Below are 23,134 nucleotides of genomic sequence, written 5' to 3'. Positions count from 1 at the left end.
TGCAGTTGGTCTTAGCAAGTATTTCTGTAATGGGCACGTGTTCGCACCAGGTGATTCCCAGGATGCGCTTCAGGCATCCTATGTGGAATCACTCTAGCTGCTTGTTGTGGTGGCTGTAAGTGACCCAGGCTTCACTGCTGTAAAGAAGTGTGGTGATGCAGACAGCTTGATAGACAGCAACTTTGGTGTGGAGGTGGAGATCCCTGTTTTGGAAGACCCTACGTCTGAGTTTCCTGAAGGCAGCTGATGCTTGATCCTATTTTGAATTTCAAAGTCGATGCTGCAGTCCTCCGAGAGGATGCTGCCCAGGTATTTGAAGGACGTGACTATTGCCAGTGATTTGTGTTCAATGGTGAAGACAGGCATGGTGGGTGGAGGGCTGGATCTCCATTGGCAGACCACCTCTGTCTTGGTGGTATTGATAGACAGTCCCATCCTACTATAGACCCTCACAGCCGCTACAAGGACGGACTGAAGGTCTTCCGGAGTGTGGGCCACAAGAGCACAGTCATCAGCATACTGCAGCTCAAGAACCCGCTCCATCAAAACCTTGGTGTTGCTTGGAGCCTTCTGATATTGAATAGGTTTCCATCCAGCCTGAAGTCCACCGCAACCCCGCTGCTGTCCTCAAGCTTCTTGTGGAGAAGCTGGGTGACACATAGGAGGAAGATGTTAAAGAGTACAGGTGCCAGCACACACCCCTGCCTCACACCGATGCTTACTCCAAAGGGCACTGACTCCTGCCCTCCTATGGCCACCCAAGCCATCATCCCATCATGGAACTGGCAAAGAATGTTGACAAATTTGTGTGGACAGCCAAATTTGAGTAGAATGCCCCATAGTTGTTCTCTGCTCACATGGTCGAAGGCCTTGGAGAGGTTGACTAAGGCCATGAAAAGGTCCTGATGTTGTTCACGGCACTTCTCCTGAAGTTGCCGTGCCGTGAATATCATGTCGACCGTACTCTTCTTTCTGAAGCCACATTGTGACTCCGGCAGCAGTTCCTCTGTGACGTTGTTCACCAGCTTGTGTAGCATCACCTTGGCCAGGACCTTGCCGGCAACAGCCAGGAGGGATATCCCCCGGCTGTTGCCTCAGATGGACTTGTCACCCTTGTTCTTATAGATGTTTGCATCCCGCCACTGTTGGGGGACGATCTCCCAGTCCCAAACCTCTGCGATGTACTGGTGGAGCATTCTGGTGCAGAAGTAACCTCCCTTCTTAAGTAGCTCTGCCGGGATTCTGTCAGCGCCAGGAGTCTTGTTGTTCTTGAGGGAACTGCTGCCCAATTCACCACAAGGGCTAGCCGGCGGAAGCGAGCTGTAAGCGAGAGTATGCAAGCACGTGATAAGCGGGCATGCAACTTACCTCTACCTAGGCACTACTGCACTAGACGCGTCACATACACCCTGCGGTTGCCCGCGGGCACACAAAGTGAAGCACAGCTGCGAGCTGCCCAGTGACACGAGCCTACCAGATGAGCTAAATTACTTCTATGCTCGATTCGGGGCAAGCAACACTGAAGCATGCATGAGAGCACCAGCTGTTCCGGATTACTATGTGATCACGCTCCCAGTAGCCGATGTGAGTAAGACCTATAAACAGGTCAACATTCACAAGGCTGCAGGGCCAGACGGATTACCAGGACGTGTACTACCAGGACGTGTACTGGGGCGGCAGGTAGCTTAGTGGTTAAGAGCGTTGTACCAGTAACCGAAAGATCGCTGGTTCTAATCCCCGAGCCGACTAGGTGAAAAACCTGTCGATGTGCCCTTGAGCAAGGCACTTAACCCTAATTGCTCTGGATAAGAGCGTCTGCTAAATGACCAATTTATTTATTTACTACGAGCATGCACTGACCAACTTGTAAGTGACTTCACTGAGATTTTCAACCTGTCCCTGACTGAGTCTGTAATACCAACATGTTTCAAGCAGACCACCATAGTCCCTGTGCCCAAGAACACTAAGGTAACCTGCCTAAATGACTACAGACCCGTAGCACTCACGTCTGTAGCCATGAAGTGCTTTGAAAGGCTGGTCATGGCTCACATCAACACCATTATCCCAGAAACCCTAGACCCACTCCAATTAGCATACCGCCCCAACAGATCCACAGATGATGCAATCTCTATGGCACGCCACACTGCCCTTTCCCACATGGACAAAAGGAACACCTATGTGAGAATGCTATTCATTGACTACAGCTCAGCGTTCAACACCATAGTGCCTTCAAAGCTCATCACTAAGCTAAGGACCCTGGGACTAAACACCGGTAACAACACAACTGCCACGCTGATCCTCAACACGGGGGCCCCTCAGGGGTGCGTGCGCAGTCTCCTCCTGTACTCCCTGTTCACCCATGACTTTATGGCCAGGCACGACTCCAGCACCATCATTAAGTTTGCAGACGACACAACAGTGGTAGGCCTGATAACTGACAACGATGAGACAGCCTATAGGGAGGATATCAGAGACCTGGCCATGTGGTGCCTGGATAACAACCTCTCCCTCAATGTGACCAAGACAAAGGAGATGATTGTGGACTACAGGAAAAGGAGGACCGAGCACGCCCCTATTCTCATCGATGGGGCTGTAGTGGAACAGGTTAAGAGCTTCAAGTTCCTTGGTGTCCACATCACCAACAACTATCATGGTCCAAACACACCAAGACAGTCGTGAAGAGGGCACGACAAAGCCTATTCCCCCTGTTTATTATCTATGCATAGTCACTTTACCTCTACCCACATGTACATATTACCTAAATTACCCCGAATAACCTGTGGCCCCGCACATTGACTCTGTACCGGTACCCCCTGTATATAGCCTCACTACTGTTATTTTACTGCTGCTCTTTAATTATTTAATTTTTTTATATTTTTTGCTTATCTATTTTTTACTTAACACTTATTTTTCTTGAAACTGCATTGTTGGTTAAGGGGTTGTAAGTAAGCATTTCAATGTAACCTGTTTTATTCGGCGCATGTGACAAATACAATTTGATACAAAGTGCATGAATTGGACCATTTTGCTGTCCTGCTAAGCATTCAAAATGTAAGAAGTACTTTTGGGTGTCAGGGAAAATTCATGGGGTAAAAAGTACATAATTTTCTTTAGGAATGTAGTGAAGTAAAAGTAAAAGTGGTAAAAAATATAAATAGTAAAGTACAGATACCCCAAAAAACGACTTAAGTAGTACTTGAAAGTATTTTTACTTAAGTACTTTACACCACTGATTATATCCAATGTAAAGGCAAGCTTAGAATGGCTTTAGTATATAAATAGACACAGGCAGCAATACACATGAACATGGACATGTAGACCTAGGACACACGTGTTATGCAACTCTCCATTGATCAGGACATAGATATAGAAAATAAAAAATATAGTGCAATATCCTCCCCATGACAACGGTATAGCTGTGTTGTATGCATACGATTAAAATGAATAGTTAGACTAATTCTAATTCTATGATTGTATGCTGATGTTGAAAGTAAATGTGGAGATGCGCTTGTGTGAAACATGACATGGGGTTAAATATACATTAATCAAATCAAATTAATTTATTCAGTGCTTTGCTTTTGCTTCACGTGTTACTGTTGGTTACATCTGCACTGAAATGTGTCAACATAATGCCATTATACACTGAGTGTACAAAACATTAGGAACACCTTCCTAATATTGAGTTGCACCCCCTTTTGCCCTCAGAACAGCCTCGATTCGTCGGGGCGTGGACTCTACAAGGTGTAGAAAGCATTCCACAGGGATGCTGGCCCATGTTGACTTCAATGCTTCCCACATTTGTGTCAAGTTAGCTGGATGTCCTTTGAGTGGTGGACCATTCCTGATACACACGAGAAACTGTTGAGCATGAAAAACCCAGCAGCGTTGCAGTTCTCACACTCAAACCGGTGCGCCTGGCACCTACTACCATACCCCGTTCAAAGGCACTTAAATATTTTGTCTTGCCCATTCACCCTCTGAATGGCACACATACACAATCCATGTCTCAATTGTCTCAAGGCTTAGAAATCCTTCTTTAACCTGCCTCCTCCCCTTCATCTATACAGATTGAAGTGGATTTAACAGGTGACATCAATATGGCATCATAGCTTTCACCTGGATTCACCTGGTCAGTCTATGTCATGGAAAGAGCAGGTGTTCCTAATGTTTTGTACACTCAGTGTAAAATGACAAATCATAATTGTGTAAACAACCTTTCATGTAATTAATATTATATATATACTGCCACTGTGACATGGCATGCATCCAAATCCTGTAAACAAGCTGGAAATAGTCACAGGTCAAATCAAATCAAATCAAATCGAATTGAATTTGTCACATACACGTGTTTAGCAGATGTTATTGCGGGTGTAGCGAAATGCTTGTGCTTCTAGCTCCGACAGTGCAGTGATATCTAACAAGTAATATCTAACAATTTCACAACAATTACCCAATACACACAAATCTAAGTAAGGAATGGAATTTACGAATATATACATATATGGACAATCAATGACAGAGTGGCATGGACTAAGATACAGTAGAATATTATAAAATACGGTATATACATATGAGATGAGTAATGCAAGATATGTAAACATTATTAAAGTGACTAGTGTTCCATTTCTTAAAGTGGCCAGTGAGTTCAATACGTCGTAGTAGCATTTGGATGCAGATTTGTTACATAAGCTGCATGGCTGTTGTAAAAGTCTTGTGACCTGTCATAATACTCAGTGGCGTTGTTCGGTTCGGGTCGGGTCGCAGAGGCTTTTTCAAGGACCCCCATACCTCCCCTCCCCCTCTCTTTCCGTCAGTCCTCTGCACTCAGATGAGAAAAAGGCAGTTCTCTCTCTCCGGGTTCCAGTGGGTCACCCCCTCATCCCCCTCTTTCCCCTCTTCCCGAGCTAAGCCAACCCCCATCCCCCAGTCTTTCATGTGGCCTGGTGCATTGTGGAATGCAGGGCACCGAAGGGAAGGCATGGGCAATCAGTAATGACCGCCCCTCCAGCCCCAACCTCTGAATATGTGAACATGTGATCAGAACTCAGAGACAAATAGGCAGTGCAGGGTTTTGTGCTTGCCGCCTGCATTAACCACCGCATGTTCTTGTTAACTTGTGTGTGTGTAGCATGCATCCATGTGTATGTCAGTGGGTGCGGGGCTGTGTGCATGGTGTGTTTGTACACTGCAGTGTGTCGAGGCCGAGGGAGTTGAAATGTTCTATATTTACTCCCTGCTAGTTAGAAAAAGAGGCCATTCACAGAGTGCTAGAATAATTAACACACAGACATATGTATGTGCACGCAAATGTACAGTGCCTTCAGAGAGTTTTCACATGCCTTTACTTTTGTCACACCACCCCATATTTTTTATTTTTTAGAAATGAATAGAAAATGAAAAGTTGAAATGTCTCTTTGTTATGGATTGCCTAAATAAGTTCAGTAGTAAAAATGTGCTTAACAAGTCACATAGTAATTTGCATGGACTCACTGCAATAATAGTGTTTAACATGATATTTGAATGACTACCTCATCGCTGTACCCCACACAATTATCTGCAACCTCCCTCAGTCGAGCAGTGAATTTAAAACACAGATTCAACCACAAAGACCAGGGAGGTTTTCCAATGCCTCGCAAAGAAGGGCACCTATTGGTAGCACATGTCACCCCGCTCCTCCGCACACTCCACTGGCTTCCAGTCGAAGCACGCATCCACAACAAGACCATGGTGCTTACCTAGGAACAGCAAGAGGAACTGCCCCTCCCTACCTTCAGGCTATGCTCAAACCCTATACCCCAACCCAAGCACGCCGTTCTGCCACCTCGGGTCTCTTGGCTCTCCCACCCCTACGGGAGAGCAGCTTCCGCTTAGCCCAGTCCAAGCGCTTCTCTGTCCTGGCACCCCAATGGTGGAACCAGCTTCCCCCTGAAGCTAGGACAGCAGAATCCATGCCCATCTTCCGAAAACATCTGAAACCCTACCTCTTCAAACAGTATCTTAAATAATCCTCCTCCTCCTCACCCCCCCTTCTAGCTCTGACTCTACTGATAGCTACGTTATTGAGGAAAAATGTACTTTCTATGCCTGTGATATGTGGTTGTTCCACCTAGCTATCTTAAGATGAATGCATTAACTGTAAGTCGCTCTCGATAAGAGCTTCTGCTAAATTACTAAAATGTAAACGTAATGACCCTAAGCATGATGGGATGTTTGAAATGCTTATTTAACTCAAGAACCACAACTGTGTGGAAGCACTTGCTTTCTATATACTTTTTGTATCCCTCATTTACTCAAGTGTTTCCTTTATTTTGGCAGTTACCACTGCGTGCTGACACACACATTCTCTTGTTCTATGTCCCTCTCTTTCTCTGGCTCTGTTGTACTAAACACAGCAATACAGAAGCACAGACATGCGCACTCACAGAGAGAGCCTGGTTGGTTTTAGCGGGGGTGGTTTGATTAGGGCAGCGATCCAAAGTAAACGTTAACCTTGGCCTCCGCTTCCCCAGTTCTTACTCAATCATGTGTCCCATCTGGGTGTGTCAGTTTCCCCCATTACCAATACACACAGCAATGGCTCTTGTATATCACATTTCTAAAAGGGGTCTGTGTCATTATGGTCCCACCCCCCATTGGCTTTAATGCTTTTCACTAATGCTATCCAAATATAGCACCATTTCATGATTCAGGGTCCTGCACTTGTTATCCTGCATGACGTTACAATGGAGAACCTCAGTGGTGACGCAAACATAGGAGTCAGCTCCGTTGTCCAGCGTCTCAATCTAAAGGTGTAAACTGCAGTCGGGTTTTTGAATGGAACAGGTTTATCAATGAGTGCAGTACTCCAAATATAATTAGACTGAAAAAAGCCCTTCATGTTGAACAAAATGCCATATTTGGTAACATTTCATTCAGTGGCTGGATGTCGGCCTGCTTGTTTACTAATTATGTTTTTATGTCATTGTTTTGTTTTTGTGTCTGTCTAATGTCTATCATCCACATCAGTGTATCAAGTGGCTTTTTTAATGCTATGGCCAGATGCCAGTGTCACATTTAGGGAAGGGATTGGCACTGCAAACTGAAGGGATGCAAAGAGCCTTAGAACATCCCTGTAATCCACTTGTAAATAGCATGATGGGACAAATAGAAAATCGTCAAACATTTGATAAATATTGTCAGTGTTTTGAAATGGGTTCCTACAGTTTTGCCGCAAGTAAGCCTCTCTGTCGGACAAATCCCAAACAACATAGCTGGATCGGGTTTTGAGCTCTCCTCCACAGAAAGAGTCACTAAACACAATGCGATGTGATGCCTCCATGACACCCTCCCCCATGATGATCGCTTCCAATATGGCTTCTGGGTCATGAGCCCAGAGATGGGATGGGGTAGGGTGTCTGGATGCCCATAGTTGGAGCTCCATTCTCAGTCCCAGGTACCTCAACAGTATAGATCCACATTTTTCCCTTCCTGCTCACCCCACATGTTTTTTGATGTTTTTATTGCTTGTTGGCTGGTGGCTCTCTAGGTCCATTATGCTAAGTTAGGCGTATTTGGCAAAACCGAGCTGATTAATTCAACTTAGCCCAGTGTAGAAATGCCCTCATGGATTGCTGGAGCACTTTTATGCCATATATATGAGATGGCCATGGCCATGTACATTTTTTATTATGTACACCCATGCCCAATGAACCCTGATAACCATAGATGGTCTTTGTCCTCCTCTGGACATTTAGCCAGGCAGGCGGAGTGGTGATGGCCCACTTTTTGGATGAGGAATGTTGAAAAAAAAGTTGTGTTGTGTGAACATTTGGATTTCCCTATTTAGTGACAGTGTTTTAATGTCATATGTTGAACAATATTGAACATCCTTTTACTGTTTGTCTATAATGCTGAACTGTTATGGTCTACTGAGTTCCTCCAAGCTCTCTCTCTCTCTCCAAGACAAAGAGTCATAAAAGTGGCTCTTCAAACCTAGGTGTGATACCATGTGACCTCACAGGACTACAAGCGGTACCAAGCGATACCATGTGACCTCTCAAGCTGGACCTCTCTCAAGGAGGGAGAAGAACCTGTTCAGTAGGCCGACCACAGGGCCTGGACCTTCACCTTTAATGGCAAGAACTGGTGAACTGATAAGTTAGGGAAAGTACCTTTTAGAGATTAGTACCAGTAATACAGTAAAGCATTTGGGATGGAAGAGCCCATGCACTAAACAATCTCAGAAGGAGACTTATTCTTTAAAGAGCTAGTGCAGCCTGAATGGTACATTTAAACTAATCTTCTTCAAGGAAAGAAGGAGAAGACAATTAGAGCACAACTCTGCAACTCAAGCAAGGAGCCAACAGAGAAGAGCAACAAGCATAAGGACACCAACTCCGGACCAAAGGAGCAACCTGAAGGAGGAACCACCCAACTCAACCAGAAAGGACACACAGCCATCTTCTTCCTTTGTTCTCCTCCATGAGGCCTGAACCATCAAGAAAACACAACAGACTTTGATCATAGACTGAGTACAACATCCTTTATCGTTCAGGATCTCGAGGTCTTTACTTCTTGCCTTTCATTCTATTTCCTACCGTTTCATGATGCTTCTCATTATGTTTGTAAATATTTTGATTAGTGTTATTAAATGTTGATTGTATAAAGAACTTGTGCTGTTCTTGTTATTCTGGGAAAGAATTCCAATTGATTCTCAAAGAATTCATACCTTCAGATTAATAAATGTATTACTATTATTCTAATTGTAGTGTTATTATAGAGTTATTACTAAAATAAATCATAAGTCAGGTCTTCTTAGAAGGCCATTTTGTCCAATAACTGGACTGGTGCCCGTTAATAATTTCATAGTAATAAGTGTACACACTACCTTACACCTGGTTAAGACTTTACATTAAGTTGCTCTTATTGTTGTGTAGTAACTCTGTAATTACAGTACATGGTAATGTTGTGATTGCATAGTAATGGATTAGTTGAGCGAGTTCAGGGGAAAAACAAAGAATAACAACTATCAAAAATAAAGGCTGTCCTTTTGATGGATCGTACTCTGGCCAAAGTGAGAAGCCCAGCACCGCTAACGAGAGACCAATGTCAAATATATTGAGTTGATGTATAATTTATGAGTTCATCAGTGAAAACAAAGCCCAGGCAACACAGTAGGGCTTCAGTAATCAGTTTGGAGTTGTATGTGATGGAGCAGCACCACAAAGCGCAGTGACCTACTACAATGGCATCAATAACAACAAAGCTTACTGCAGCAGACCGGCTGACAAAACGCCTCTCAAGCCAAAGGACATCACACTAAGTGAAAAAATTGCTTTTCTTTAGAAAACAAGGACATTTCTAAGTGACCCCAAACTTTTGAACAGCAGTGTATGGTTACCTATTACGGAAGGTAATGATTTCTACTTTCTGCAAGCACGTTCGTATCGTTGATGTGACGGTGGACAATGGATGCTCGTTTGAGTTGGTACAGTAACACAACAAGATCTAGGGCATGGACATTTTCAACTCACACACATTCACAGTCCATATGATATGTCTGATGTCCATAAGATGATATGATATGTCAAACCCGTGATACAAAGAATGGTGTGGGAATTAGGTCAGGGTCTCCACTTAACGGCCTCCACCAAAGCTCCGTGTGAGAGGTCCAAGCCCTGTCAAACACCCATACAAAGGTCCGTATGTCATCAGGTGTCGGCCCCACCCCTCCAATCATCTCCTACTCTTTTTTCTGGTGACCCTTCACAGAAAACAAAAGGGCTGACCCAGACCCCATTCACACAATCATGTCAAGACATCGCCTTAGGAGTCAAGGGTTGTCTCGGGTCACAGCACAGTGTTGTGATAGAGGTCAGAGATGAATACGGCCAACCGCTGGTCCCATTCCCATGACATCATCAGGGTTCCAAACTTTTCTTCAATTCGCCCATCATCTCTTCTCCGTTTGTTGGGTTCGGTTAATGAATCAATGAGAGACTGACTCAATGGATTGATTGAATAGACAACTCACCGATGTTGAAAAGCCATGGTTTTTGTTTGGAACTATTACAGTGCTGTATCGTTTCTGTGGAGATTGTTGGGTTAGAATATGGCATTGTATTGCAGTACATTGCATTGTATAAGTGATTATAGTGTTAAGCTTAGCAGTAAACGTAATTTATTTTCACCAAAGAAAACAAGTGAAAAACAGTACAGATAAAAGGCCAAAACGGTGTGCAGGTGGAAGCCCAAAAGGGCATATATAGAAACCACACCCCAAAAAAACAATATACAAATATAAAAAAAAGTTGGTTAAATCTGTTAAACAAGCACATTAATTAAAAGGTTTACATGATATACACAGTACACAAGAAAAAAATGTGTGATTATGTGAGGTGTTGCAATGGGGAGGGTGAAGGTTATCGCTGTGTCTTGTGTTGTATGCATGGATTTGGGAATTAACTTGGAAGAATCCATTGAAGGGTTTAGGTAGGCTTTCTGGGAGATATGTGTATTTGTAGATGAAGTTGCATAATAGGAGTATATTCATATTGTAGATAGACAATATCCTGAGTTTCTTTAACAGAGGGGTAGACGGAGCCAAGTAGTTAGAAGAGGTGGCTAATCTTGTAAATGTATTTTGTGTGATGATATATATAGGAGGGTGGCACCTTAATTGGGGAGGACGGGCTCATGGTAATAATGTTTGTGTTTGATGCCATTCCATTTGCTCTGTTCCGGCCATTATTACTAGATATTCTCCCCTCAGCAGCCTCCTGTGATATAAATATATATATATATATATATATATATATATATATATATATATATATATATTATCAGTGGAGGCTGCTGAGGGGAGAACGGCTCATAATAATGGCTGGAACAAAGCAAATGGAATGGCATCAAACACAGACATTATTACCATGAGCCCGTCCTCCCCAATTAAGGTGCCACCAACCTCATGTGATATATATATATAACACTATATTTACAAAAGTATGTGGACACCCCTTCAAATGATTGGATTCGGCTATTGAAGCCTCACCCGTTGCTGACAGGTGTATAAAATCGAGCACACCGCCATGCAATCTCCATAGACAAACATTGGCAATAGAATGGCCTTACTGAAGAGCTTAGTGACTTTCAACATGGCACCGTCATAGGAGCCCACCTTTCCAATAAGTCAGTTTGTCAAATTTCTGCCCTGCTAGAGCTGCCCCGATCAACTGTAAGTGCTGTTATTGTGAAGTGGAAACGTCTAGGAGCAACAACGGCTCAGCCGTAAAGTGGTAGGCCACACAAGCTCACAGAACGGGACCACTGAGTGCTGAAAAATCGTCTCTCCTCAGTTGCAACACTCACTACCGAGTTCCAAACTGCCTCTGGAAGCAACGTCAGCACAAGAACTGTTCGTCGGGAGCTTCATGAAATGGGTTTTCATGGCCGAGCAGCAGCACACAAACCTAAGATCACCATGCGCAATGCCAAGCGTCGGCTGGAGTGGTGTAAAGCTCGCCACCATTGGACTCTGGAGCAGTGGAAACACGTTCTCTGGAGTGATGAATCACGCTTTACCATCTGGCAGTCAGACGGACGAATCTGGGTTTGGCGGATGCCAGGAGAATGCTACCTGCCCCAATGCATAGTGCCAACTGTAAAGTTTGGTGGAGGAGGTATAATGGTCTGGGGATGTTTTTCATGGTTCGGGCTAGGCCCTTTTGTTCCAGTGATGGGAAATCTTAACGCTACAGCATACAATGACATTCTAGACAATTCTGCGCTTCCAACTTTGTGGCAACAGTTTGGGGAAGGCCCTTTCCTGTTTCAGCATGACAATGCCCCCGTGCACAAAGCGAGGTCCATACAGAAAGGGTTTGTCGAGATCGGTGTGGAAGAACTTGACGGGCCTGCACAGAGCCCTGACCTCAACCCTGTCGAACACCTTTGGGATGAATTGGAACGCCGACTGCGAGCCAGGCCTAATCGCCCAACATCAGTGCCCGACCTCACTAATGCTCTTGTGGCTGAATGGAAGCAAGTCCCCGCACCAATTTTCGCCTGGTCTACAGTTGGAACAATGGCATACATAACAGTATTGTCTGCATACAGATGAATATTACATGTTTTAACAGTTAGGCCATTATTATTTATATAAATAGCAAAGAGAACACGTCCCAATATTGACCCCTTTGGTACACCTTTCATAATATCCAGGAACCTAGACTTAACACCATCAGAAATCACACATTGTGTCCTGTCTGACATATCATTATCAAACCACTTGCAAGAAGCCTGATCCAGGCCTATTTCAGTCAACATTTGAATGAGAGTGTGGTGGTCAACAGTGTCAAATGCATTGGGAAGGTATATAATAAACAAGGCAGCACAATGATTTTTATGATCTAAGTAATTTAACATATAATCTAAAACAAGTGTAGCAGCTGAAACGGTGCCATGTTGGTGCACATTAAGAAACCGTATTGGTGCACATTAAGAATAGAGTGAGAAGTTAAAAAAAGTTATTAGCTGACAGTTGGCCAGGGATTCTAAAACGTTGGAAAGGCAAGATAATTTGGAGATTTTACAGTAGTTATCTAAGTCAGAAGGATCTCCTCCTTTATGTAGGGGGAGGACATGTGCCACTTTCCAGATATTAGGGATAACACCAGAAACAGTTGTCAAATTAAAGATATAGGTCAACGGTTCTGCAATAAGTGGGACACTTAGTACATCATAGGCATCAAATCGTTGAAATGAAAATAAAGTCTGAGTCTATTATTGCATCATTCTCTACAATCTGTTCCGAGGTGACAAGAGGACTCCCTCTAGTGGAATGAGATGAATTTTCAGAGACTATCCTTGGATGAACCGAGGAAGGGTGGGTAAGGGGAAGTAGAAAGAAGGAGCATGGGAGAGGGAGGAGGGGAGAGGGGGATAGAGCTCAGCGAGCAGAGAAAGAGAAGTGCAAATATAGTGACGCCAGAAGGAGTTGTCACCTCATTTCACTCTGATGCAGCATTAATGTGTCTCTCTCTCTCGCTCTGCTTCTCCAGCAATGCTGTTTTCTCTTAATTCTTCCATAGAAAGTAGGCTACAATAAATGAGGTGTTTGTTGAATATCATTGCGTGTCGAAGATGTCTCAATTTGCATTTCATTTCATTTCACTCTACGCTGTTGGACGACAGAATTTTCCAAAGACTATTGCTGTGTGTTGCTACTGAAAGACTACTTTTACAACAGACCAGTGATTTAATATTTTTGTAACACCATACACTATGAGTCTTAAGGTGAAACACCACAAAAATATAGGTGAAAAATAGGTGAGAACTCTCAAAGCATACTGTCTTGTGAAACAGTCTGTTTAGAATGCTGAGTACGATGACCTCCCATTCTTTTTTTCGACCATGAATGTGCTGATGTGTTGGTTCCCAAGCCATTATGATGTAACCAGGTTAGACAAAGATAAAAGGTCTGGATTTGGATAGTAATTTTTAAGATGCTATTTGATTAAATTTTTATGAGCTGGGATCCTGTCGTGCATACGGTGTGGTTAGTGTACTAAACATAAAGCATTCTGACATTCACAGCAGTGCATTGTAAACATTATTACAGGACTAACGCCTGACGCTCTCCCTCTCTCTCACTCCCTCTCTCTCTCTCCCTCTCTCTCCCTTTCACTCTCTCTGCAGTAGCCCTGAAGAACTGTACTTGCAAGAGAGAGCTGGCCAATGGTGATAGCGATGACAACGGCAAAGCCACGGGATTGGCGGACAGTTGGCTGCCTGAAGGCGAACTCTTGCTGCAGGTCAGCGCTAAGGGCTTGTCATGGCCTAACTTCAGCTGACTGCACTGCCAGCTGAATCGCTGTGTGTGTGTGTGTGTGTTGTGTGTGTGTGTGTGTGTGTGTGTGTGTGTGTGTGTGTGTGTGTGTGTGTGTGTGTGTGAGTGTGTCTGAAACGCTTTCATGTTTTTTCTTATAGCAGAAAATCAGTTTGGGCAGGGAGACAGAGACATGGGCTCAGGGATAGCTTATCAGTCAATATGTCTGCTCCTGTCTCTGTCTGTCTGAGGTTCCCATATGAAATGTGTGAGTGCAACTTGGAGTCAGCTGAGTCGCCTAACCTTGTGGCTAAACATGTCCCTTTGGATATTTTTGCAAGATAGGCACCAAAGCACTCAAGAAAATATCTCCTTTTCAAGAATAATAAACATCAAAATGTGGAATCTTCTAAAAAATAAGAAAAGATCTGACTGTCTCCTCTTTTGGGAACTACAAGGCTTAATATCCAGTGATGGAATGTTGGATAAACCTCATAACTCATTAGCCAGCACTTTGTCTTTAATACAACATGTAACAGGGCAGGTAGCCTAGGCAGTTAGAGTGTTGGGCCAGTAACCGAAAGGTCGCTGGCTCGAATCCCCGAGCCTACTAGGTGAAAATCTGTCGATGTGCCCTTGAGCAAGGCATTTAACCCTAGTCGCTCTGGATAAGAGTGTCTGCTAAATGACGGAGATGTACCTCTGCTTATTAATTCCCAAGGCTCCAGAATACTCTAATACGCTACACCCCAATTTGTAATTCTAGTATTCATTGTCATTTTGTCTAGTTTACTATTCCATCTCTAGGGAGCTATTTTAATTTTGTTTCTCTGTATGTGTTATTGAGTGGAGAGTGGCTGCCAAATCTCTTTTGGATACACCAGAGTCATTGATTTTCCAGTCCAGTTCCCCTCTATGTGCAGCACAGTGGAATTCCAGAGCATAGCCCTATGAACGAAGTTTCATTATTATGATAAACCTACATCTCTCCAATGTGTTAGCAATGAAGCATGAAAGCTCATTCTGGGGAGGAGGAATTAGTGAGGATGGAATCTTTTATTCAAATTGAGATAACAGCCATGGGACATTTTAAAAGACTGGAAGACAGGGAGAAAAGGCGAGGTTAGGGGAAGAAGTGGAGAAGGGCAGAGGTGAAGAGGGCTATTTCTGACCAAGTCTGATTTTCTCTCTCCTCATTTTCTTCTCTGTAGTTCAATGTCAGACACTTGGTAGTGAATTATAGAGGAGCTGTGAGGTCATTCATTATTTACAGCAGGAGAGGAGGAGGAAAAGAGAGGCAAAGCAGATTAATTTAGTTTTCACCCTTCACTGTCATTGTTGAAAATAGACAGACTGAGGACAGCCTGTTTTCAACCTCTTATACTCAAAGCAGTCCCACAGAAGCCTAACACTACCGTCATGAGGGAAAGTAGTTCTGCAGAATGCCGACAGATATTGTAAGTGTTGATACGGTACAAGCATGCACAAATGGAGTCCCATTGGAGATGTGATCTCTGTTCTGCTCAACCAGGAGGTCTACAATCTAGCTTGCACACATTGTGGTTCTCTGGCAAAGAGTCAATACAGGACTAAGATTGAATCGTACTACACCGGCTCTGACGCTCGTCAGATGTGGCAGGGCTTGAAAACTATTACAGACTACAAAGGGAAGCACAGCCGCGAGCTGCCCAGTGACACAAGACTTCCAAACGAGCTAAACCACTTCTATGCTCGCTTCGAGGCAAGCAACACTGAAGCAAGCATGAGAGCACCAGCTGTTCTGGATGACTATGTAATCACGCTCTCCGTAGCTGATGTGAGTAAGACTTTTAAGCAGGTCAACATTCACAAGGCCGCAGGGCCAGACGGATTACCAGGACGTGTACTCTAAGCTTGTGCTGACCAACTGGCAAGTGTCTTCACTGACATTTTCAACATGTCCCTGACTGAGTCTGTAATACCAACATGTTTCAAGCAGACCACCATAGTCCCCGTGCCCAAGGACACTAAGATAACCTGCCTAATGCTGAATGCTATTCATTGACTACAGCTCAGCATTCAACACCATAGTGCCCTCTAAGCTCATCACTAAGCTAAGGATCCTGGGACTAAACACCTCCCTCTGCAACTGGATCCTGGACTTCCTGACGGGCCGCCCCCAGGTGGTAAGGGTAGGTAACAACACATCTGCCACACTGATCCTCAACACGGGGGCCCCTCAGGGGTGCGTGCTCAGTCTCCTCCTGTACTCTCTGTTCACCCATGACTGCATGGCCAGGCACGACTCCAACACCATCATTAAGTTTGCAGACGACACAACAGTGGTAGGCCTGATCACCGACAACGATGAGACAGCCTATAGGGAGGAGGTCAGAGACCTGGCCGTGTGGTGCCAGGACAACAACCTCTCCCTCAACATGACCAAGACAAAGGAGATGATTGTGGACTACAGGAAAAAAAAGAGGACTGAGCACGCCCCCATTCTCATCGACGGGGCTGTAGTGGAACAGGTTGAGAGCTTCAAGTTCCTTGGTGTCCACATCACCAACGAACTATCATGGTCCAAACACACCAAGACAGTCGTGAAGAGGGCACGACAAAGCCTATTCCCCCTCAGGAGACTGAAAAGATTTGGCATGGGTCCTCAGATCCTCAGAAAAATTCTACAGCTGCACCATCGAGAGCATACTGACTGGTTGCATCACCGCCTGGTATGGCAACTGCTTGGCCTCCGACCGCAAGGCACTACAGAGGGTAGTGCGTACGGCCCAGTACATCACTGGGGCCAAGCTTCCTGCCATCCAGGACCTCTATACCAGGCGGTGTCAGAGGAAGGCCCTCAAAATTGTCAAAGACTCCAGCCACCCTAGTCATAGACTGTTCTCCCTGCTACCGCACGGCAAGCGGTACCAGAGTGCCAAGTCTAGGTCCAAAAGACTTCTCAACAGCTTTTACCCCCAAGCCATAAGACTCCTGAACAGCTAATCATGGCTACCCAGACTATTTGCACTGCCCCCCCACCCCATCCTTTTTACGCTGCTGCTACTCTGTTAATTATTTATGCATAGTCACTTTAACTCTACCCACATGTACATATTACTTCAACTATCTCGACTAGCCGGTGCCCCCGCACATTGACTCTGCACCGGTACCCCCCTGTATATATAGCCTCCCTACTGTTATTTTATTTTACTTCTGCTCTTTTTTTCTCAACACTTTTTTTGTTGTTGTTTTATTTTTACTTTTTTTGTTAAAATAAATGCACTGTTGGTTAAGGGCTGTTAGTAAGCATTTCACTGTAATGTCTGCACCTGTTGTATTCGGCGCATGTGACCAATAAAATGTGATTTGATTTGATTTGATAAATGACTACCGACCCGTAGCACTGACGTCTGTAGCCATGAAGTGCTTTGAAAGGCTGGTCATTGCTCACATCAACACCATTATCCCAGAAACCCTAGACCCACTCCAATTTGCATACCGCCCCAACAGATCCACAGATGATGCAATCTCTATTGCACTCCACACTGCCCTTTCCCACCTGGACAAGAGGAACACCTACGTGAGAATGCTATTCATTGACTACAGCTCAGCATTCAACACCATAGTGCCCTCAAAGCTCATCAATAAGATAAGGATCCTGGGACTAAACACCTCCCTCTGCAACTGGATCCTGGACTTCCTGACGGGCCGCCCCCAGGTGGTAAGGGTAGGTAACAACACATCTGCCACACTGATCCTCAACACAGGGGCCCCTCAGGGGTGCGTGCTCAGTCCCCTCCTGAACTCCCTGTTCACCCATGACTGCATGGCTAGGCACGACTCCAACACCATCATTAAGTTTGCGGACGACACAACAGTGGTAGGCCTGATCACCGACAACGATGAGACAGCCTATAGGGAGGAGGTCAGAGACCTGGCCGTGTGGTGCCAGGATAACAACCTCTCCCTCAACGTGACCAAGACAAAGGAGATGATTGTGGACTACAGGAAAAAAGGACTGAGCACGCCCCCATTCTCATCGACGGGGCTGTAGTGGAACAGGTTGAGAGCTTCAAGTTCCTTGGTGTTCACATCACCAACGAACTATCATGGTCCAAACACACCAAGACAGTCGTGAAGAGGGCACGACAAAGCCTATTCCCCCTCAGGAGACTGAAAAGATTTGGCATGGGTCATCGAGAGCACCATCGAGAGCATCCTGACTGGTTGCATCACCGCCTGGTATGGCAACTGGTTGGCCTCCGACCGCAAGGCACTACAGAGGGTAGTGCGTACGGCCCAGTATATCACTGGGACCAAGCTTCCTGCCATCCAGGACCTCTATACCAGGCGGTGTCAGAGGAAGGCCCTCAAAATTGTAAAAGACTCCAGCCACCCTAGTCATAGACTGTTTTCTCTGCTACCGCATGGCAAGTTTTACCGGAGTGCCAAGTCTAGGTCCAAAATACTTCTCAACAGCTTCTACCCTCAAGCCATCAGACTCCTGAACAGCTAATCATGGCTACCCAGACTATTTGCACTGCCCCCCACCCCCACCCCCACCCCATCTTTTTACACTGCTGCTACTCTGTTAATTATTTATGCATAGTCACTTTAACTCTACCCACATGTACATATTACTTCAACTACCTCAACTAGCCGGTGCCCCCGCACATTGACTCTGCACCGGTACCCCCCTGTATATATAGCCTCCCTACTGTTATTTTATTTTACTTCTGCTCTTTTTTTCTCAACACTTTTTTGTTGTTGTTTTATTTTACTTTTTGTATTAAAAATAAATGCACTGTTGGTTAAGGGCTGTAAGTAAGCATTTCTCTGTAATGTCTGCACCTGTTGTATTCGGTTCATGTGGCCAATACAATTTGATTTGATTTGATTTGATTTGATTTGATTGCAAGAGTTCAAAGACATTAAATACTCACTTCAATGCAGTGTTTTAGTACTCGAGTCCAGGACTCGGACTTGACTCAGACTTAAGTCACAATATTTATGACTCGTTACCCAACTCGGACTTGACCAGTGGCGAATCGGACTTGGACTCAACCAGTTGTAACTTTCTTTTCAGAAAATCACTCTCTTTTGCATAATTGAACATATCAGCTACAACAGCAAACGTTAGATAGCTGTACTATCTATTTAGTGTGGCTTGCGAAAATAATGTACCACTTATTTCAGACTTTTTATTGTAGTTATTCTTTACAACGCTACTCCTCTTACACCGTTTAAGTGAGAAACGCCATTCAAACTTTAAAACGTGCAGACTGGTCCGCACCAGTGTGTTTCCATACAACTTTTTGATTACATTTATACTTTCTAAAGCCCTATCCAAATTCTCATGACTTCCAACATTATATTCACTGTAAACAATGCAACTTTTTACACAAATCAGCTACTTTGATTACTTTCCCAACAACTTAGACAAAACTTCCACATCAACTAGATTTTCTGTAATTTTTTATAAACAACTGAAATTTGGACCACTTTCCCAACACTTGTTTGACATATTGTCTACTTCTCTGCTATTCGAATCTGGTCAGCGCTAAGGGTTGTCATGGCCTAAATTGTGACTTGACACAAACCAGCTACTTTGACCACTTTCCCAACAAGCTAAACAAAAACGTAGAGTTGAGTGTATGACATCTTGGACTACTTCTCTGCTATTCAAATCTGAAATCAGAACAGAAATATATTCTACTGATCAAATGATACAGCTGTTTTAGTAAACGCATCAACTAAATTTTTTTCTGTCATTTCTTTTAAACAACTGCCGTTTTGACCCCTTTCACAACAAGCTAGACAAAAACTTAAAGGGAATGAAATCTTAGTCTACTTCTCTGCTATTCAAATCTGAAATATATTCTAGCAATAAAACAATACAGCTGTTTTAGTAAGCACATCAACAAAATGTTATCTCAACTTTTACAAACAACAAGTGAACAGAGGATAAGAGCTGCTAAATGACTAAAAAATGTAAAGAATGTAAAAAATATATTCTACCAATCAAATTATAGCAGTGGGGGAGCACATAAGACTGATTGTGCCATGCAGCTCACCCCAACCCACTAAACTAACCCACTATAACAACCCCCACACTCACTAACCAAACTACAATAGTGACCCCACTACTTATAGCTAACCCTTGACCTATCTATCTAAAACATTCAGTATCACTACTGCAATGTACAGCTACTAGTAGTTCTGGGCTACTTACTTCTACTTAGTCTCCCACTGAAGGCAACTATCAACTATTTATAAAACAGTCACTCCATCTACTACACCAGCCTCAATTGTTCAACACTAACACAATTCTAATCTTCTTCCACTAGATGCACCATCATATTTCTCTCACCAAATGATAGCCTACAACTTTTCTAATTCCCTATGAGTAAAAGTGTAGGAGTCTGAGTGTATCCAAAGTAATAAGGTTGATATAGTAGTCTATCAAAGTAATCAGACCAGATATTTTAATAGATTTAACTTTGACTATATTTCATTGCTTCACTTAAGTAAAACGTTTTAAACTTCTTCAACTACCACAAAAATAATTTTAAAGAGCTGAAGCAAGTCACACAATTTTTCTTCATTGAAAATTACCATCTAGTTAGCCTTACAAATGTGCAACACTGTAATGAAGTGTTGCTTAAAAAGTTATTGGAGAGCAATACAAAGAACTCAAACTTGAACTCAGACTCGAACACTAGAGACTTGGGACCCGACTCTGACTGGAGGTTTAGTGACTTGACTACATCACTGCTTCAATGTATTTGGAACAGTCTTCATATGGTGTCTGCCACTTGGGGCTTGCAACATTTATTTCACTTCACTAATTTGTAGTTGCTGAATGCCTGGGACATTAGACCCTGGAATCTGGCTATTTACTGTACTTGCAAGATGGTGTACAAACCATCCAAGCTGACATGATAATATTTATGTTTCGCTGGACTGGAGTGCTTACACACACAGAGGATCTGGTTCAGATAATTGGGGTGAAACACTTGATTATTAGTGAAAGAGCAACATGACATCACCATACCTTAGTCATGGCTCAGCCCCTGGGAAGACTGAGTGTACTTTCTGTGTATGCACCCATTGCACTGTCCGTGTGTCAGTTTGTTAATGTGAGCGAGTTTTAGTGTGTGTGTGTGACCCAGGTTTTTGTGTGTGTATTAACAAATCAGGTGATGGATGAATGTCTGTTTTGTTTTAATAAGGTAGATATGATTGTATGCCTGTATGTGAGTTTGTTTACTAAATGTTCTTGTGTGCGAATTTTCAGTGAATTTATGTAAATCACAAAGCTCATCTGCATTTCCTGCAGTGCTAGAATATTCTCTGCAACACAAGAGTGATCAAATTAATATCCTACATCTGTATGACAACCACTACAGTCACATTTTTGCTTAAGTAATCATAACACACAGCAAAATTCAGTAGATATAAAAATACTTAATTCTGTATGAGATGCATGTTCAAACAGAACCCGGAGATATGAGAGGACTAAGAAAGGAGGACTAAGCCTAACAGAAATTTAATAAGTGAGCATTATGTTGTCTAACAATCTTTCCTTATCTCATGTATGTTTGACCTACAGGCGCTGAACGGCTTCATCCTGGTGGTCACTAATGATGGGACCATTTTTTACTCCTCTCACACCATCCAGGATTACCTGGGCTTCCACCAGGTACCGTACAGATTGTCCCTCCTCCCTTTCCGTAGCCCAGTGAAGGTTATATCCCTTAAACATGACCAGGTTGTTCTGTGCCTCAGCTCATTCATAATGGACAAGCAGGCATCTGGTGAGGCAGCTTTATCGTCTTTGTGGTCTTGGCTGAATAATATCATTCATTTTACAGCTGGGTCACCCCAGTGCAGCATTGGCATGCATGTTTGCAAACGATAACGCATAATCCTCCATCGACACCTGGTCATATCTGATCTAAGTTTTGATAATTAATTACATGCAATACGAACATCCAATGTTATCCTGTAGAACTGTAGAGGTTTTCCCTGTAGAGACAGTTGCCCATAGATGCTTTGGCATGAAATAATTGGTCTTGCAAAATAGATTTTATCTCAACGAGACTAACCTGTATAAACCTCGTTAAATGAACATAATATTCATTGGCGTTGTGGTTGCGGTTTGGGGTTTAGGGGTTGGGGGTTTCGTGCGGTGTCTGCTGCGATTTGTCGGGGCCGTTGTCTGGGCTGTGGCCCCTGCCTGCTCAGTGTGTAGTCTGATTCTGCTCAGCGGGTCCACAGAGAGAAACTGGTAGAGACCAGTCTATTAATAGCATGGCCTTTAGTGGAAAGAAACCACCAGCCGTGGTAGTGGGCAGTGGGCAGCAGCACTAGCCAGCACGACAGCTGAAGAGATGGATGGGAGTATGGAGGGGGATGGAGGGATAGTAAAGAAGGATCTAAAAGCTTCTCACACATTATGCAGTCTACTGTACGAAATTCAGACCCTGGAGAAGTCCAGTACACACTGAGACACTGAGAATTCAACAGACTCTTGGAGATACAGTATATCCCAGACTCTTTCACTATAGCGAGGTTCCCATAACGTCACTCCTTCAGTTTAGCAGTATAGTGTCCGAAGTTCCCATAATGTAATTTGCATAAGGATGCCCTCAATAATTTAGATTTTGTTTGTGTCTGTATTGTGCATGCTTTCCATAATCTTTATTTTAACTGTCTTTATATTATGTATATTTCCAAAAACCTTTATTTTGTTTGTCTCTATATAATCTAACATAATCTTTACCTCCCCCCTCCTTCCTTCCCTTTCTCACTCCCACCTCCCTCTCTCTCCTTCCACAGACTGATGTTATGCACCAGAGTGTGTATGAGTTGGTTCATACTGAGGACCAGCAGGAGCTGAGGAGGAACCTCCACTGGGCCCTCAACCCACCTGACATCGTGGCCCCCGAGGCCCCACTGGGAGAGACCCCCTCAGGTGACCTCGTGCCTCAATGTTAGACCCTGAAACACCACCTCCATCTATGAAACAATGTTTAAGGATATTCAAACAGAAATTAATGCAGAACTTTTGGTATAATTTCCTATGAATACCCTCTTCATAATGCATTACAAATGCCGTTATAACACCTTGTGAGCTATGTGTAATGCATTAAATAAGTATATAATAATTCATTATTATTATGCATTATATAAACATCTATAACTAATAAATGCTCATAAACATCTAAAACCTTAGAGAAAGGCTCAGGCCTCTGCACTGAACTACCTCTCCACTAGGGGTAGTGTTGCAAGGTTTTCCTTCCCCTGGTAGAGAGGAAGCTGTCACATGGCATGCTAAGACTACAT

General features: G+C 43.7%; 1 protein-coding gene across 2 annotated transcripts in view; it reads left to right on the top strand.

Moving 5' to 3' along the window:
• Window positions 1-23,134, top strand: part of LOC121536726 (aryl hydrocarbon receptor-like) — a 44,645-nt gene that overhangs the window by 12,337 nt on the left and 9,174 nt on the right. The window contains exons 3-5 of one of the 2 annotated variants that reach the window (XM_041844185.2): window positions 13,678-13,790; window positions 21,399-21,488; window positions 22,628-22,763. In XM_041844185.2, the coding sequence (XP_041700119.2) occupies window positions 13,678-13,790; window positions 21,399-21,488; window positions 22,628-22,763 (339 nt within the window). Of the gene's footprint in view, window positions 1-13,674; window positions 13,791-21,398; window positions 21,489-22,627; window positions 22,764-23,134 lie in introns of both variants that reach the window. The other variant, XM_041844184.2, reaches the window with a different exon arrangement.

This window comes from Coregonus clupeaformis, chromosome 23 (genome assembly GCF_020615455.1).
Source record: "Coregonus clupeaformis isolate EN_2021a chromosome 23, ASM2061545v1, whole genome shotgun sequence".
NCBI lineage: Eukaryota > Metazoa > Chordata > Actinopteri > Salmoniformes > Salmonidae > Coregonus > Coregonus clupeaformis.
This window is presented reverse-complemented; position numbering and strand designations above follow the sequence as displayed.